General features: G+C 51.4%; 1 protein-coding gene across 1 annotated transcript in view; it reads left to right on the top strand.

Moving 5' to 3' along the window:
• The first annotated feature begins 3,439 nt into the window (after positions 1-3,439).
• The window catches only part of NIBAN2 (niban apoptosis regulator 2), a 96,618-nt gene continuing 81,740 nt past the window's right edge, over positions 3,440-18,317 (top strand). Inside the window, exon 1 of the mRNA XM_006271264.4 lies at positions 3,440-3,585. Coding sequence (XP_006271326.3) covers positions 3,531-3,585 — 55 coding nt within the window. The 5' untranslated portion in view covers positions 3,440-3,530. The remainder of the gene's footprint in view (positions 3,586-18,317) is intronic.

Genomic DNA, 18,317 nt, shown 5'->3' with positions numbered 1-18,317 from the left:
CCTCTGTCTGCAATGTGCTTGCGAACCTCCATGGACAGCCCCAGAGTGACTTCCCAGTGACATTGCTGGTGTTGATGTGGGTGGAGGGGTGGGGCATATGCAAGAGCTTCCCTCCCTGAGAGTAGCAGGCATGTGGTGTGGACATGTCAGTAGGTTTGTGTGTGCTCTTGTCCACACTAGATGGCTGGGTTCTTGCTGAGCCCAGCCCAAGCCAGGGAGGCTGTGTCCAAGCCTCGTGCTGTGGACTACAGCAGGCCTATGGCTGCTTCTATTTTAGGGCAGCCAGTAGTAACTCCCTATAGGGCTCTCTGGCAACCCAGAACAGCTAGGGCATGTAGCACACTCTCATTCTTCCTCCACCTTCTGGATCCATGCCCCTGGTTTTGTAGGTGGGTGTAATTTCAGCTTTGCTCTCTTGGAAGTGGGGGGTTCTCTTGGGGACGTGTCTAACAGCTGCAAGGGGTGTCAGCACAGGACAAAACCTAGCTTCTTGGCTGTTGGCATGATTTTTTTTTTACCTATTAATATATTTTATGATCCAGGCCAAATCAGCCAAATCATATGGACTGAGCAGAACTCAGTTGTTCCAAAACCCGTATCAATTGAGCAGGCAGAACTCAGTCGTTCTAAACACCATGTACAGTGCTACAACCGGTGAGCATCCTGTCCCTGGCTCTCAACCTGGGACTTCAGATAATCCATTGGCAGGTATCCTAAGTGCAGACCCAAGTCTGAAGGTTTTGAGATTTGGATGCCCTAGCTTGATCTTAGCCTGCAAGAAGCCAAGACTACACGTGACCAAAAGGCCGGCATGAGATGGCAAAAGAAGCCTTCCCAAACAGCCTTATTGACTCCAATCCATGGCCCCTACATACTTAACTTTTCTGAGAGTACTTCAGGCACAACAAGTAACCCTACTGGGCAGCCTCAGCAGAACCTGAGTGGGTTAGCGAAACTAGGGGGAGGTCCACGTTGCTTCCCTGGTGTTCTCATGCTTCTGCTCGCTCTCCCCCCTTCCCCTCCCCAAATGAAGCAGGGAGTGGGGGGAGGCCTTCATCTCTGTCGTTCTTGACAGCAGTGGCAGAGGGAGCTCTGGATCAATTTTGCTGCTTCATTCTGGTGTCGTGGGAGCAAGTTGTCCTCCTTCGGTGCTCTCAGGAGTGCTTCAGGTGTTGAAGTCCCCTAGGGCCCTGTAGGTTTGCACCAGCTCATGTAAGCCATTGGAAGACAGACAGATTACCCCAGTGCGCTGTGCCTGAGGTTTGCATTGGCAGAACTGTATCAAAGTGAACTCTGCTCCCAGTTTCCCCAGCCCAGACTGCTGAGGCTCCTTCCACACCCAGGCTCGTTTGCACTGTTGCACCCAATGCTGTACCCTCCCTTGAGCTCCAGGCTTTGGGCTTCTTGAGCCATCTTCCTTCCTCAGCACCAGCACCTGCCTGCTTTATTCTGCAACTTGCTCTCAGTCCCAGGTCCCCCTTAAAGAGAAACCAGCAGCAAAGTGGGCAAGAGACATAGGGTGTATTGCAGATGGGAGCCTCTAGCAAAGAATCTCCCTGTCCCATTACTGAGTTCAGAGCCCACATCCTGCCCTGCTGGGAAATGCACCTTGACATTGGTGAGGAATCAAGGCCACATTTTATGAGGACCTGTACAGGAGCAGACTGGTTGGGAGGAATGGGGGTGGGGGAAATGTTGCAATCCCCTGTGATGTCAGAAATCAAGCTGGCTGCTAGCAAGGAGCTGGTTTTCTTAGCACCGGCAGCTACCCAGCCAAGAGAACTGGTGTAGTATGTGGAGCAAGCAGGTTTTCAAGGTGGCTCTTTTGCTGTTGGGGGAGGAGAGAGAGGGGCAGGGCCTTAGTGCTGAGGGTAAGTGGAGCCCATTCCTGTAGGGCAGTGACTCTCAACCAGGGAGACACAAATCCTTGGGGTGCCTTGAGATCCTTTCAAGGGTGCTGTGGGATGCCAGGCAACCTTAGCATGCTTAGGTGAGCAAATGTGACTCACAAGATAAAAGGCAGCGATTTTGTCCATCATGGTGTTCATCCCGAATTCCCTGCCACAGAAAAACGGTTCCATTATTTCTTCTGTGGTAGGGAAGAGAAAGAAAAGGGAGAGCTGGCAACTTCTGAGGGGCCTGTGAGTCTCTCTGGGGGTGCCACAAGTCTAAAAAAGCTTGAGATCCACTGGTGGAGGGGAATCTGTCTTGGGCTCAGCTGGGGTGGACAAAGGGAGGAGGCACTGGTACCCCTGCACCCCATTTTGGTTCCTGCCCCATCCAAAGTTTCAAAGCAACTGCCTGGCAGTAGCAGCAACATTTCTAGTCCAGCAGCAGCGAGAGGGCCAATTGAATTCATGTCTCATTATCGTCTCCCTGATCCCTTCTAAACTCTTCCTTCCACCAGTGTTAACAGCTCTCTTTTTTTAATGGGCTTGATGTTCCACTAGCAGCAGCATGGCAGAACAAAGGCTAGCTCCATCCCCTAGGCCCCTGCCACAGGTTACATATATCATGCAACTGAGCGGTGAATTATGCAATGAATGTAGCCTGGGCCGCACATAGAAAGGAATTCTCACACGTTCACTGGTGAATCGTGCGGTAAGTGTAGCCTGGGCCGCACGTGCAAAGTAATGCTCACACCATTCACCGGTGTATCGTACACTAAATGTAGCTTGGGCTGCTTGTGCAAAGGAATTCTCACACCATTCACCAGCGAATCATGCATTAATGCAGCCTGGGCCATGCAGACAAATTCTCACACCATTCACTGGTGAATTGTACAATAAATGCAGCCTGGGCTGCACATACAAAGTAATGTTCGCACCATTCACAAGTGAATTGCACCATGAATGTAGCCGGGGCTGCACATGCAAAGAAATTTGCACACCTTTACCAGCGAATCACACAGTAAATGCAGCCTGGGCCGCACAAACAAAGTCGTTCTCACACCATTCACTGGTGAACTGTACAGTAAACGCAGCTTGGGCCGCACATGCAAAGTAATGCTCGCGCCATTCACAAGTGATAGTGCACTACATGCAGAGTGCACCACAGGTGCAATACAGTGCTCACACCATTCACCCGTGAATCGTGCCATAAGCACAGCCCTGGTCCCAGGAGCAAAGGAATACAAAAGGACTCCCCACGGCAGCCACGAAAACAGCCGGCGGGCTGCACAGCGAGCCGGCGGCGGCGTCCGGCGGGCTTCAGTGTGTCCGCGCCCGGCTCCGAGCCCGTCCCCGCGGGGCTGCCCGAACCTTTGGACGCGGATCCTGGAAGCGGCTGCTCGCCTGGAGGAGCAGCGGCAGGACCCTGCACCCCGCCGCGCTCGCGGAGCCGCAGCCCGGCGGCGGAGGGTGTGTCGCGGCAGGACCCGCCCGCCCCGGGCTCCCCCGCGGGGCGGGGAGGGAGGGAGGGACGGGCCGGCGCGCCCGCGTCCTGCCCATTCCCACGGAGGCGCCGGCCGGGCAGGCGCAAGGCTCGCGTCTCTGCCTCCCTCTGCCCCGCGCACCCCTCGCGCTCCCGCCATGGGCGATGTCATCTCGTCGCACCTGGACGAGAGCCGCCGCCAGCACATCGCAGGTGAGGCCGGGGCGCTCCTGCCTCCCCCGAGCCTTTGTGCGGCCAGCTGTGCCCGGGGGAGGCGGTGGGCAGGGCAGCTTCCCCCGCCTGAGCCCCTCTGCATCGAGCTCGCCTTTCCCTGCCTTGCCTTCCCCCCCCCAGCCCGTCCCACGTTGCAGGGCCGGAGCTGCCTGGCTCGGCAGGGGCGGGAGGTGCCGGGGACGGGCCGGTTCGTGCAGCCTTGGCTGGGAGAGGGGGCTCCGCCACCCGGGGAGGGAGCTGCTGGGTCCCGCGACCCCCGGGTGCTGCTGTAGGGGAGGGAAGGGGCTGTCTCTGCGGTGACAATGGTGCTATTGAGCCCCCGGGGCAGCCTGTCTCCACCTCAGGCTTGTGGACTGCGAGGGCTGGTGAGTCCTGTTGGGGTCCTCTCTGTAATGTGGGGTCGGGGCTTCAGGACAGGCTGTCGATTGTCTGGTTGGGGAGGGGGCCAGCAGAGATGCTAATTGGTGCCTGCAGTTACTCTCTGGCCCCTAATAAGTGGGGTCAGTGTGGCCCTGCGGCTCTGTGACTTGGCCTCTGTTTCTCCCTCTTCCCTGGAAACAAGTATCGTGATTTATGACGATGGCTCCCAAGGGCCTCCAAGCGACAGGGTTTTGACCTCTGTCCTTTCCCTTCATCAGCTAACTAATACTGCCTTTGAATGGTCTCTGAAGTACTAAGAGCTCAATCCCAGCCTTGCTGGAGACCCCCAGTCTCTCCAAACTAGGTGGGTCCAGGGGGTGCAGCCTTCGTGATACAGGATATGGCTAACTGATGGACTGTGATGACTTGGAAAGCTTGATTATTTTTTTTTTTTTAATTTTCCGAGGTGCCTCAGTTGCATCAGCTCCTTGGAGCCACCTCGTTTTTCTATCCCCTTCCTCACAAGGCCTGTGTACTTGGCCACCATTGGCACCAGCCGTGCCACACCAAGCTACAACTCACACGCCAGCGTAACAGCCTGTTGCAGTTGCTTTAATCTCAAAGGGTCTCCCCGTGGTTCACTTGGTTGCCTTGCTAAATGGCAAAGGAATTGATGAGTTGCCACTTACTGTAGAGGATTGTCCCGCTCAGCATCCTGTGTTCAACACCACCAACCAGGGTATCACTCGCGTGACAGTTTATACTGTGCACAGCAAAGGGGTGTCCCTGGGCTTAATCATCATCATCTAAAATCCCTCATGAGACTGACAGCTCCTTAGAGTGTCAAGGCCAGCACTTCTTTGCAATGAAGAAAAGCACAGGGAGGCTGGGCTGATTGGCTGCTCTTTCTGTGGGATGTTATTTTGTTTTCTATCCCAGCCCAAGTTTTGTGTCCTGGAAGTACTGTTGGGTCCCCTTACTAACTTACTCCTAGTGTTATAAAAGTACCTAGGGATCTGAGCCAGGATCAGTCCTCCCGCCTGTAGGTGCTGTACAAAAGGCCTTAAAATGTGGTTCCTATTTTTGGTTTTAAATCTGGGCGTCTGTTTAAGAGACCTATGAAAATGGAGGGGGAGGACGGAGAACTGGCTATGAGGAAATCTACTGAGCACAAGTTGCTGCTGTCAGAAGAATCAAATAACTATGCAAGAAAAATACCTTATTTATTTTTTCCTCCAAGCTCTTCCAGGCCTAGGAGTCCTGGCTGCTATTGATACTGGCAGCTGCCAAAATGCCTGTGTAGAGAGAGGGTTGTGCTCTTCGGCCTTTAGGTCAGACCAGTTCTCACTCCCCAGCTTGTAACATCACTGCCACCATTACTCCTTAATGCTTTATTAATGAGCTCTTCAGAAGTGTTCGTGAGCAACAGTGTTCTACTGTCTGGTGCATCAATGCCCTTCTCCAGTTCCCAAGTGCCAGGAACACATGGGTTTGTTTAGAGCCCTTAGACAATTGGACTGTTCCCTGGTAAAGTCATGCGATATGCCTGTCAGAGGCCAAAAGCTGAGGGTATTCAAGATGCTGGTTTCTAGTTGGAGAAGAAAGTCAGCTCTTGCATACTGGCACACATGGAATACTAAATGTGGTGGGCTTGCTCTCACCCAGTTATCATCACTGTAAAGCCAGAGTGGTATTTAAAAAGCAGGGCGTATTTTATGTAGTGGTGCTTGCTAAAATTCAGGTATGTCAAGCTCCTTCCCCCTTTTAATTGACCTACGAGATAAGTGATGGCTGCCCGTGCTTTCGAGTGGGTGAGGATAAGAGGTGCTGGGGGGGGGAGGAGTTTCTGCCCCGTCAATTGGGGCAGCACTTGTACAAAACAGCAGTTGGAGGATTGACTACCTGGTGCTTCCTTGTGCCATTACGTAGTTTAGATGTACGTAGGTTGAAGGTATGCAGTGAGCGTGCTGGGGTAGTGGTGCAGCTGGTACAGATCATTGGGAAGTTCATATCTGCTAGTGCTCTTGAGGTATCACTCTTCCAAACTTTCTACAGAGCTGAAGGCAGGGCTCTCATAGCTGACCTGGATAAACAGCTCTAACATCTCTGGGTGTTTCTGGGTTGCAGATAATGTGTTTTCTTAAAGGGGTTTCCTATATTTTTGTCCAGGAAGTTTGTCCTGAAGGAAGGGAGTATTAACATGGAAGGGTCACATATATTTTAACCGCGGATCTGCTATACACACTTCAGGCTGCAGTGGAGATGGGAATACCAGGGGATGACTAAGTGGTTGCTTCTGCCAGTGGTGCTGTTCTGGGAAGGCTCTGAAAATTGCCAGCATAATCACAGACATTGCTCGCCTGTTGGGGAGGAAGGGAGAGGAGGCAGCAGTCTAATGGACAGGATGAAGCCAGATCTATTGGTAGTGTAGTGTTGGAGTCTACTTCTCTTCCCCCTAAGAAGCTCTGGGGGCCTTCACTTGTTACCTCCTAGAACTCAGCTTCGCAGGACAGGGGCTCGTACAGTCTCCCTGTACCTCACCAAATGCCACGTGTCTCCAATCTGACTGAGGTTGCTTCAGGATCACTGAACAATAGAAGTGCCAGTGATGTGGCTGCCCTGTTTTGAGTGCTTCTCCTGCCCAGCTCTTGGACCTATAGCCGCTCCTGTGCTATACGCAGCATCTCTATTCCTTCTGTCCTGGTATGTAGTTCTCTAACTACTCAAAGCAGCAGATTCCTGGCCTTGACTGGCATCTTAGGGCACTATAGCACCCAGATGCCTTGCTTTGCTATGCACTGTAGAAACATAATATGAAGACGTCCCACCCCAGGGTTTCTAAACGGGATCCCAAAGCTGAGAGGGACGAGGCATAGTAGAGTGAAGTGACTGATTCAAACACATGCAGCAGATGACTAGGGTGAAGTGACTGATTCAAAGTCATGCAACAGATGCCTGGGGATGCAGAATAGAGCATGAGTCTGGAGTCCCTCTCTGGGATCCCAGCCACGTGCTCAGCATGCTACTTGATACAAGTTGCCTTCTAAAGTAAATCCAAATTTTATGTGATGCCCATGCCACTTCTTATAGCAGATCCATCACCTGTCAGCCCTTCAGGGTATTCCAGTAAAAAATAAGCGCTGTGTCTCTGTAACTGCAGGTTTCCTGCCTCCACAAATCCTCCCTCTAGAGATCTGGGCTGGATGCTCTAGGGTTTGGGGCCTGTATTGTATTGCTAGAGCAGTGGGTGTGGGGGGAGTGCTGTGTGCGGGTATGTGGAATGGGTTTGCACTAGATCCAGTGGCTCATATGGGCATGTGTTGCTAGTGCTTGGACCTTCTCTAGGCTGGTGCTAAGTTGATTCACCTATAGTAGGGAGGAGGAGATAGCATCAAACATGTTTATGAGTATGATGCTGGGTGTAACTTCTCCCCTACCACCTCTGTCGAAGCCCTGGCAGAGTTTCTTTGCAGACTCATGACTTTGTATGTTGCTCTGGGAAACGTTTTTTCTGGTGAGGGAGTTGTCCACCCCGTCCATCCTAAAGAAAGTAGCAGTGTTTTTTTTTTTTTTCAGTGAAGGCTTGGGGTTAGTTTCCTGGAGGCATCCAGTGGGTGAGGCCCTTGGTATTGCAGCTGTGAGCCAAATTCCTCCAAATGTCATGGCTTCCTTGAGCTCAAAGAGGCCAAGCCCTGGGGCCAGAGTGCCATAATCCCATGGCCTCATCATTTGTTTTTCATTTAGAGCTAGTTTCTACCTGAGTTTCCTTCATGCCGAAACGCGCCCTGCCTTCCCTAGTCCTCTGCTGTCCCTCTGATGGAGGGTGTGTGACTGCTCAGGTATGTGGAGGGAGAAGGGAATGGAAACAATATGTTTGGCCACCAAGGCCTTGTGTCTCCTCGTATTTTAGCCCCTGGTACTGGCGCACTTTAACCCATCTAATTAGTGTAGTCGAGCCAATGCAAACCCCATCCTTACACTGCTATAACTCTGCTGGTGGCTGATTCCTAGCATAGCAAGGCTTGAGTGATTGCCTTGGCTTGAAGCCAGGCTTGCATTGGAATTCCCCCTAGTTTGGAGGGTAAATTTGGGGTTCTGGGTCTAGTCCAGGTCATGTCTAACCATCAATAATCTGACTCATTGGCCTTTTCCTTGAGTGAGTTTTCAGCTAAAAGTTTATTAAATCAAAATAAAAAAAAATACTTTTATATTTCAAAATGTCCATGGTCACCCTGGAGCCCAGTGAATCGTTAGGTACGACTAACTCAATTGACTCATTGTGGCTGCTTTCGGCACATGGAATGAGCATCAGCTATGTGTGGTCTTCTCAAATGCAACATGGGGCATAGCTTTCCTGCCTTCCCCCGTATGGATTGCAGACTACGCTGTTAGAGCAGTCGATTATTGACTGTAGGCTGTGGGCTGCTGGTGGTTGGTGTGAGCCATGGTAAGTGCTCTTTGGGTTACACAGCCTTCCCCCTCCTGCCCTTTTCAATTCAAAGCCTGATAAAGTGCATGGGGATCTAGGAGAAATGTTGAAGGTTGACAGTTAATGGCCCCAAAAGTCTGGGAGCCAAATGGTTGCCATTGGTCATATAACTTCATTTTTTGTTCCATGATTGGCCAAGCCTGTTGTGTAGCCAGAACTACAGGCACACATGTCTACAGTTAATTTCCACCAGTACTGGCATGTACTTAACCTGGGTGTCAAACATGTAGCCAACGATAATGATACCCAACCTATCCATCCCCATGGAGAGATGGGTTGCACGGGGTCAGTCTGTGAGTGCAATCTGGCATGCTGGCCTGGCTCCCACACCAAATCCAGCCATGGACCAACCCTTTGTGCTGGGCTGGATCCAGGCTGACCTGTGGGCTCCCCACAGGGATGGAAATTCATCACTGGGACAGCAGTGACAGCATTAATTGTCCCAGCTTCCAGAGCTGCAGCAGTTAACGGTGCCATCACTTCTCCGCTGCCAAATTTCCAGTCTTATGGGGAACCCTGCTCCATGGGTTGCAGGTTGACCACCACTGCCCTAAGATTTGATCTGCTAAAGCCCTAAGCCTACCCTAGGGAAAGGGATTTGGCTTAGCTATCTCCAGTGCCCAAAGTCAAACCTAACCTCTGCCGCTTCACCAAGTCCAGACAAAGCCTGTCAGTAGAGCGGGTCCCATATTTGGCCAGCTAGCAATCCTTAAAAAGTTCAGCTTCAGCACAACAGAAACATCTTGTGGGAAATACTGAGGATGATGAAGTGGCTTGTCTGTGATGCAAAAGTCAAGATAGTTTTGCTTACGTTTTCAAATTGTCCATGTTCTGGAAGTCTCATGTTGTGGGGAACGGTGAAATGATGGCTCGTCATTCCAGTTCAGAATAAAGTATTGTTTGCAGGACATCACAGTTCCCCACAGAATGGGATGTCTGCCTCCCAGCAAGCTCCGGGCAGTGCGATGTTGTTGTGCAGTTCTAGTTTGTCTTTATGTTGTCTAGTTACCCAACATGCCCTCGGTGTGGAAGCATCTGGATCCAAGCTCTGTATTGTGCCAGATTTGGGAGGAGGTGGCTGGGGGCAGGAAAGAAGCTACATAGCAGTGCTTGATGCTATTAACCATCCATGTAATCCTTAAACACTTCCATACAGTGCCCCAAGCTGCCCTTTGGAGGGAGGGGAAGAAGCAAAAGTAGAGGGAGAACTGTCTTGGGTCTAAGTGGTGCCGCCCCATGGCTGCAGTAGATGTTCTCCATCCTGTTCCAATCTTCTGCAACCCCTGCAACATGCCTCTGGAGCTCTGCAGTGTCACAGTTATGCCTCTCTGTACCATTAAGACAGTGCTCTAGATCTTCACAGCACTTCCCTCTGTTTCGGGGCTGACAGTATTTCTCCTGGGTCAGGAGTGTGTTGGGAGGTGGCAGTCACATGGTGCCTTGAACTCCAGAGGGTCCCAGCTCTCAGACCTGTGCCTGGCCCATGCAGCCTCACTAAACTGGTGCCTGGAGCAGGCTAAGCATCGTTAAGTATCAAACTCTCTAGCCCTTGGCTGTTTCTGCTAGGTTTCTGCCCAAGGCCGAATCCATCTGTATGGCCCTTCCCTTACAGAGAGACATTTCGCTCCACAGTGCTTTGCAGTTTCTTGTTGCATAAAAGGCGCCCATGCAGAAAAACTCTGAGTAGGCTGAGCCCAAACTTCCAGCATCAGAGGGGATTTGAGTCCCTTAGCAACAGGGCAAAGAATAAACACAACTGGCCGCAGGGCAAAATCTTAGTGGTAAGATTGGAAAGGGCAGGAGAGCGGGAGCATGGAGACTTGCTGTTCTCTCCCCTTCTTCTGGCCTCATGGTGGGGTTGGGAGGACTCCTCTTGTACCTTGCACCACACTCCTGTGTTGTCCCATGTGCTGAGCTGGCCTACAGCTGGGAGCAACCCCAAATGCAGCCACTGTCTCTCTTAAGGCAGGAAGGTGGAGCCTCTTCCCATTTCCCTTCTAATTCAGTGCAAGCCCCAGGAGGAAGCCTGCTTGCAATTTGTGGTTCTGCCTTGGCCTTTCCTCACTCTCCAGCTTCCAAGGGGCAGGGCTTTCCCTGTAGCATCGGGCAGTGGACCTGGTGCCAGCTCTTCCACAAACTCTAGGTCATGCTTGGTTGAGAGCTTGGGGCTGGGAGGGAGAAGGAGTGACGTGTCCCTTGGAAGGGGAGCAGTGTAACAGCAGCCTTTCAGTTAAAGGGGACTTTAAAGATGTTGTGTGTTTCTTTAAGCCTGGTGTCGTGGCACTGCATGGAGGAGGTTTCCAAGTGGGCAGAGAGAAGGGAAACTCAGGCTTAGTTATTATTACCCAAGGTTTGGATCTTCAGAAGGGGTCACAACCTGCGGAGCACACTGAGCCTCTCTGAAAACCGGGCCACGTGTCACACGAGCCCAGAGCCCTGCAGAGGGTGGGATTCTTTTGGACGGGTTTCTTGCTACGGTAGCCTGGGAAGTGTCTGCCATGTAGGCAGAGAACTGCCCTTGTTGCGCATAAGCAGCTTCCAAAGTCTCTCAATCCCTTTGGAGCTTCCTGGCAAAATTCTGCTGGCGTGCTTCTCTTCCCAGGGGAGCAGACCCCAGACTCCCGTCTTCAGTGATCAGTGCAGCCAGAGACTGGGGAAGGAGCATTGATGCAGATAATACAGAGCTCAAGAGGCAGATTCAGGGGCCAGGGGGATGTCATAGGACTGAGTTCAACCTGAATGGGCTTGTACACCTGCCTCTTCCTGCTTTGTAGTGGGAGAGCAGCTCAGCAGTGGCTCCTAATAGTTTCCTTTCCTGGGGAAGGGTAATCTCTCCCCTGCCCGCAGCCCCAAGAGGCTGTGAAGCACTCGGAAGGAATTGTCTGTGGTGCTATCTTGCCAGCAGAAGGGAAGAGGTGTGGGAGAACTGGATGGTCTGGTGTCTCTTACTGAAGGAAGGTACATGTTGCAGCTTGTTTTGTATTGCTGTGACACTTGAAATAATTAACTGCTGCCTCCACTCCTGGCTGCTGTCTGATCCCCAGGTGAGAGAGCAGAAGCCGGGGTGGACAGGGAGAGAGGATGATGGAGCACTAGGGCTAGAAATCGCAGCAAGGTGCCCACTGCCCTCCTTGGGTGATGAGGGTGGGAGCTGCACCTCCTGGGTTCCAGTCCCATCTTTTCCCTTGACTTTGTCCTGCAGTTTGAGGAGCTGGTATCCTTTGCCTCAGCTTCCCCATTTGTAAAGTGGTGATGGCATAGGCCTGCCTTAGGGCCATCTATGAAATATTAATTGGCATAGTGCTTGGGAGATGCTGGGTGTGTGCACCATAAGTAACAGCACATTCGTTTCCCTGTTGCCACCCTCCTGACCCACCCCACTGTGAAATGTGGTCCCAGAGATAGCAACCGTGTACCAGGGCTGTCCTCCAGAGCAGCCACAGCAGCTCCTTCTCCTCACACCTTTGTGGTCTCGTCTGGCTAGGCTGAAGCTGGAAAACTTCTAAAAATGGTAAAAAAATGTAACTTCCCCCTCGGGTTCATCCTGCTGCATTTCCTCCAGCACTTACAACCCCCTCCTGGCATGGGCCCCACCATCTGCCGTCAAAACAAAGCAGGGAAGCTGTTGCCCTAAAAAGACTGTGTCTGCACGATGGTAGAGACATCTGGGTTTGTTGCAATGGCCAAACCAGCTGAGATCTCGCCCTCGCTAGCCAAGAGCTTTCCGGGGAACATTAGCTCAAATTTCTCAGGGCTCTGTTTGGAAAAGCAACTGCTGTTCCAAAGTGGCCATTGCCGGGCTGGGGGAAAGGCCCTTAAACTTGGTGGGGAGAGCTTTTCAGTGGGACTCAGTGGCAAGTGACATAAGTGAGACAGGCACCAGACAGGCCACTGCTGTGGACCCGCACTCCTGACAGCACCAGTCTGTACAGCTGAAGCTCAAACTCTCAAGCAGAGTCTTGTGTTGGTTGGGGCCAGAGGGATATAACACGTTGGGGTATACACATATCCCTGCATTGCACATGTGGCCCCCCCCCCCCAATTTTCTGACATGCACACAGGTTTTCTCCCCTTGGCTCAAGGAAGCGCGGGAACCTCTGTTAATTAGCCCTGCTCTGATCTACCTTAACAGTGAGTCAGCTGGAGGCAAAAATGCCTGTGCAGAGATTAAGCTTCCAGTAAGTTTTGGAAAAGTGGGAAGGCTCTCTGCCATTTTTCCTTTTATATCTTTGAGCTAGGTGTGAATGCCTCCAAGTGCCTGAGGCGCCTGATGTGCTAGATTAGCTAGCTGTGGCATCTCCTCTGTCCTGTGAGTCTCTGTCCTGAACATCTCGTTCTGTGAGCACTTCCTTCTCACCCTCTCCTTTCATGTGGCCATGACAAGGAAAACTGCTTTCCCGCGGCTCCTTCCTTGTTTTCTGCCCCACGGTGATCTGTGGGCAAAGCTCTTGCCATGGGCTCGCATTTGACAACAGCAAACTCTTCCCTTTAGCTGTGGACATCAGCCTGGTCATGTGGCTACTTTCTGCTTGGAGGGATACGGTGGGGAGATGGGTGTGCAAGTAATATTTGTGGATCAGACCTATACAAGACGTTTGCCTATTTGAATGACTGTCTCTGGATTTGATGTAGAGTTTGTATAGGATATTGGGGGATAGAGAGTCCAACCAGGTAAGCAAGCTGTATTTGACTTGGAGATAGATGAGAAGTTTGTGAACCTGAGGATGGAGTGAGAAGCTGGATGCAGAGTGCATATCATTCTTGAAGCACCAGGCTCTGCTCAGCAGCTGAAAACTGGCTCCAGGCTGCTTTGTTGTCTGAATAAACTTTCTCCTTTTTTTTTTTTTTTTTTTGACATACATAAGTCTTTGTTTTTCCTGAGGCTGGAATGTGGGATTGGGTTTCCTGTTGGCATGAAGCAACTCCACAGACCCCAAAAAATTATATCAGGTTTTATATTCTTCTCTCTTGGATTAAAAGTGCATAGGGAGCTGGATCTTTCCCTTTTGGGAAGAAAGGGAAGTTTATGCAACGGGTGATTGGAGTACTGATACCATGCTCCTTCTTGGCGATACTTTGTAGAGTCTTGTTGAAGGTAAGGGACTCAAAACTCTGTCTTGGGTCCTGTGCCAAGGCTTACATCAGTGCGTGTCTGGCACGTACACAGCTGGAGAACTGTTGGAACTTGTAAGAATCTGAGAGAAGCGAGAGGAGGAGGGGCCGAGAGACTCAAGGGTTCGGAGAGTCTGGGAAGAAACCTACAATTTTGTAGAAACCTAAAAAACTACTGGCATCTACAGACAGCCCAGTATATTGAGTAGCACGTGGCTTGTGTCTCACGACTGCTGTCCACACTTTGCATTGCAGAGACGTGTCTCCTTGCCAAACCTCACAAGCACAAATGGGCCTGTGGGCCTGTCTCATGTAGCAAGCAAAGTTGCCATGAAACTGGCTAATAAGCTGATGCTCCATAATGCTGCATTATCTGCAGTGGTGATGATTCAACACATCCCTCGTGAACTCGTGACAACAAATTTTTGCTTCAAACTGTGGCTATAGTTGTAGCAAAGATTGGCCTGTATGGAAATGTCAGAGGCTGAGAGGTATCCTTCTGGGTTTTACTGCAGCCTGCTGACTGCCCTGAATGAGCTGCTACCATGCTTGAAGCCAAGATTTAAGCACAGAGTGGATATTTGTAGAAGCTCTCTCTGCATGGAGTCCAAACTTGCATGACGTTGGGAGCCAATGTGGAATAGCTGAGGGCTGCTAGCATGTTTTTGTTAACGCAGTTTCATGCTGAGTTCACAATAGGATGCTTCAGGAATGGATTGGGACAGGGGTGGGCCATTATTTTGGCAGAAGGGCCACATAGGGAGTTTTGGTGAGCTATTGCAGGCCAGGTTAGCATCCCCTCTGCTCACAACAGCTCACCAAAACTCCATGTGCTTGGTTGGGTGGATGGGATGGGGCCATGGGTAGGTGGGTAGCAGCATCTGGGAGCAGGACGGGCAGGCAGGACTGGGACCAGGTCTGGGATCGGGGTTGAGGGGCTGTGACACTACAGGGAAGGTCCCAGGACACCAGTTCTGTGGGCAGGGGTGTGTGGGGAGTGGATTGTGGCTCTGCCATAGGTCCCAGCCCTATGCTGTCACCATCCAGTGATCCTGGAGTCTCCATTGTGGACCAGCTGGGACACACGTGGGCAGGGCGTGTGGCCCAGGCGCATGGGATGGGGCCATGGGCAGGCAGGGAGCAGCATCTGGGAGCAGGATGAGAGGGCTGGGATCAGGATCCCCCAGGTGTGACAAGGCAGGGATGGGGCCAGCTTGAGGCAGAGCCGCAATCCACTCCCTGCATGTCCCTGTCCCACAGAACTGGTGCCCGTCACAGGGATGTGTGGGCAGCAGTTCGTGTCCTGCTCCCAGGCGTTACTTCCCACCTGCTCGCCTACCTGTGGCCCCATCCCATCTGCCCGGTTGTGTGCCCTGCCTGTGGGAGATCTGAGACAGTCTGCATGGAGACCCTGCCTGCTCCATCCAGTCCCCCCAGTGGCGGGTATGGGACTGATGGGCTGGGGTGGCCGGGCAGTGAGGCCAGGTCTGGCAGCAGTGGCAGAGACTGACAGTGGCAGCTGGATGGAGCTGCTTCTGGGGGGCTGCCAGGAAGCGAGTCCATCAGCTGTGCATGCTGCCCCAGCCCTGCTGTGTGCCTGGGAGGCGGCAGAACCAGCCTGGGCTGCCCCCGTGCCTGGGTTGGGAGGAGCTGAGGGCCCTGTTGCAGGCTGGACAAAATCCATTGGTGGGCTGTATTTTGCCCACCCCTGAATTAGGAGCCACCTGACTAGAACAGAAGCCTCTCCATTGCATTTCTAGCTCTTGATTACTATGTCTTCCAGGGCGGTGCATTTATCCATCATCCCTCCTGGGCCTAGTGACTTGCCATTATCTCCTGGCTCCCTGTAGCAGATTGAGGGTAGGTTTCTAGTCAAATTTCCCAAAAGGAGCAATAGGCAAGACTGTAGGTGATCAGCTCTGATAACCTGGTTCTGCCTAGCCATGGCACTGGGGCTTCAGAATAGCAGGAAGGTTAAGGTCATTCTGAGGCAGGTGATAACTGAATGAAGTTGCTTATGAGATAGTGGGCACTCTGCGGCTGAGGAGCATCTCCCTGTACAGAATGGCAGTGTCGCTGCCTGGCTGATACGTTGCAACAAGACAGAGTTCTTCCAGTCTTTACGGCTGCAGCACAGAGCAAGAAAGGGAGGCCACCAGAGCCATTGCCATTGTAGGGTCCTTGACTTCTATCCACTTCTGAATTGCTATTAAGAATTGTTGTTTCTCCTCGAGCCCTCACTGATTCCCCGGTAATCTGCATGTAATGCTGTAGGACACTGAAACTCCAGGTTGAGTCATTTTCAGTGTACAGCATGTCACGAGTGAATGTCCCATTTTTGGTCTCTTCCTACATTTTGGGAGGTACAGACTCTAGGTGCAAACCTGTTTTAACTCTTCGACTGCTTCTGTGGCTCACTCGGCAGTCATCATGTAAAGAAGCATCTGGTCACCACTTAGGTAGTTGCATGAGGGAACTTGGCTGGTACTGATCAGAGTTAGAGAGTGATTCTGCTGAATTGGCAGAGTTTGACCTTGCACTTTTGATTTACTTCCGTCTTTAAATTTGACTGGGAGACTCTAGATTTTGAAAGGTCAGGTGTGGGAGTATGTGCAGCTGAGCCTCGGGGCTGCTGTCTTGGGCAAAAGCCTTACTTGCCTTGGAGCTCCATGAGGCACCATTATTTTAGGTAGGTCATGGGAGCATCCAGAGCTCCAAGTGAGATCAGAACCCTGTTGTTTTTGGTGCGTCACATAACAGCAAGGCCTATCAGAGAAATTTTACCATAAAACACTTTTTTGGTCAGAACTTGCTGAGCTGGCAAAATCGAGCCAACTTTTCTTTCTTCAAACACTTGAGCAGTTTTCCGTAGGATACTTCCTGAGCTCTCCCGGGGCTAGGGAGACCTCTAAACCTCTGGCTTTATTCTGAATTGGAACAAAACTAAATATCAATATCCTGAATCAAATGAGACGGTCTTTCTCCACCCACTTTTAATGCAAGGCCTGACCCCAAAGAACTGACGCTCTGTTGAGGCAAGACCAGTTAAAGGAGTGCCTGGAGAGGGCTAGGGGAAGACATTCTTCACGCTTCTCTGGCATCGGTCCTGATCCTATTCACAGCTGTGTGCTGTGACCTCATCAAATGGTGGCAGCAATGAAAAAGGAGGTTTACATGCAAAGCGTGGAGGGGTGGAGGAAGCTCGTTTTGAGGAGAACAGGGGCGCAGGGAGGATCTGTTTGTTCTGGAAACTCCTTTTAACGAGGGTTTTTTCACACCGACCACTAATGTAACAGGATTCCATCCTCGGAGGAATTCCAGTGTCAGCCTTTCCCGTTCCCGCATACCTATGCCCTCTCTGTTCATGACCTGACTCCCCTGAGTTATTGGAAGGCTGTGAATACTGTTTATGTAAAAACCATTTTGCACATTCCTCGCAGATGCCTCCAAGCAGGCTTGCTCCAGATGAGCAGCAGGAGACAGGACTTGTACTGCACAAAATACAACAAGTCACGTAGCCGACCTCTAATCCCTATTATTACAGTTCATGGGGGTATCCCAAACAGCAGGAATGGAGCTGGTGCCTGGGATCAGACTTCTTGTTCAGTTGTGTGTTCAGATGAGTGTGCGAGAAGAGGTTAATCTCCCATGCTGTTGACCTACCAGTGGGGATAATTCATTTTGCTTTTGCTTCATATGTAATTTTGCCAGAAAGGCTCTCCAGGCCCGGCTGTGAATGTAGCGTGGGGGTTTAATACTGCAGTCTGTCACCACATAATTCTTCCAGCCAAACTGTCAGGAAAGTCGGGGTATGTGTTCACTGCTTATGTGGTCCTCCTGGATGCACCAAGAGGTATGTTGTACCCCACCCTGCCATTGCTGCTCCGCACACACCAAACCTGGAAATGAGGTAGCAAAGTGGCATTGGGAGCCTAACTACTGGACTTGGGGCGGGGGGGCAGCAGAAGCGGGCAAGTAGGATGTGCCTCTTCATGGCACGCTCAGAAGCATTATGGAAGTATCCTTGGAGTGTCTTGGGGTCGAAGCTGCTCAAAGCAGCAAGATGTATCTGCTTTTTGGTTAGTTCAGTGTCAGCATTATGAAAAATGGCATTCTCTGATAGGTTTTTGGTTGTAGCTGTGATGGTCTAAGGACGCAGGCAGGCAAGGTTCTTTGGGTAGATGCGAGATCTTTTAGTAGACCAATTGAGTAGTTGGAAAAAAGGTCTTTGCCAGCTTTCGGGTGCAATCACCCTTCTTCAGGCACAGGGAGTCTCTGCTGTTCTGAGACTCCAGCTCCGGGACTGGGAGCCCTGAGTCAAGGATTCTGTACAAGAGGGAAGACGCAGTGACCCTTGAGAGGTGTTGTCATAATATAAGAAATTGGGTAGGTCAGGCTTTCCTGATTCACAGCGCAAGCACAAGCTCATGGGGTGACCTTGCAAACTTACTATTGCAAAAAAAATAAAAATCCATGAACTCTTGACTGTCTGCCTTATGGTGTTTAAAAATGTGCTATGTCCACGGGGCCAGCTGGTGTGAACTGGTAAGGCTCCACGCGAGTGACACCAACTCATACCAGTGCAGGTTCCGAACCTATGACAGTGAATCCATTTAATTTTTGCTTGGGTCTTTCATGTAGACTGGGTCTTCCCAGCAAGGGCTAGTGCTGTTGATGCACCTGAAGAAATTCCATTTAGAAACCATTCATGTGGTTGTCGAAGCTTATATTGCACAACGGGCTGCTGGCT

This window comes from Alligator mississippiensis, chromosome 12, assembly GCF_030867095.1.
Source record: "Alligator mississippiensis isolate rAllMis1 chromosome 12, rAllMis1, whole genome shotgun sequence".
NCBI classification, from domain to species: domain Eukaryota; kingdom Metazoa; phylum Chordata; order Crocodylia; family Alligatoridae; genus Alligator; species Alligator mississippiensis.
The sequence above is the reverse complement of the archived record's forward strand: the minus strand, read 5'-3'. Positions and strand labels throughout refer to the sequence as shown.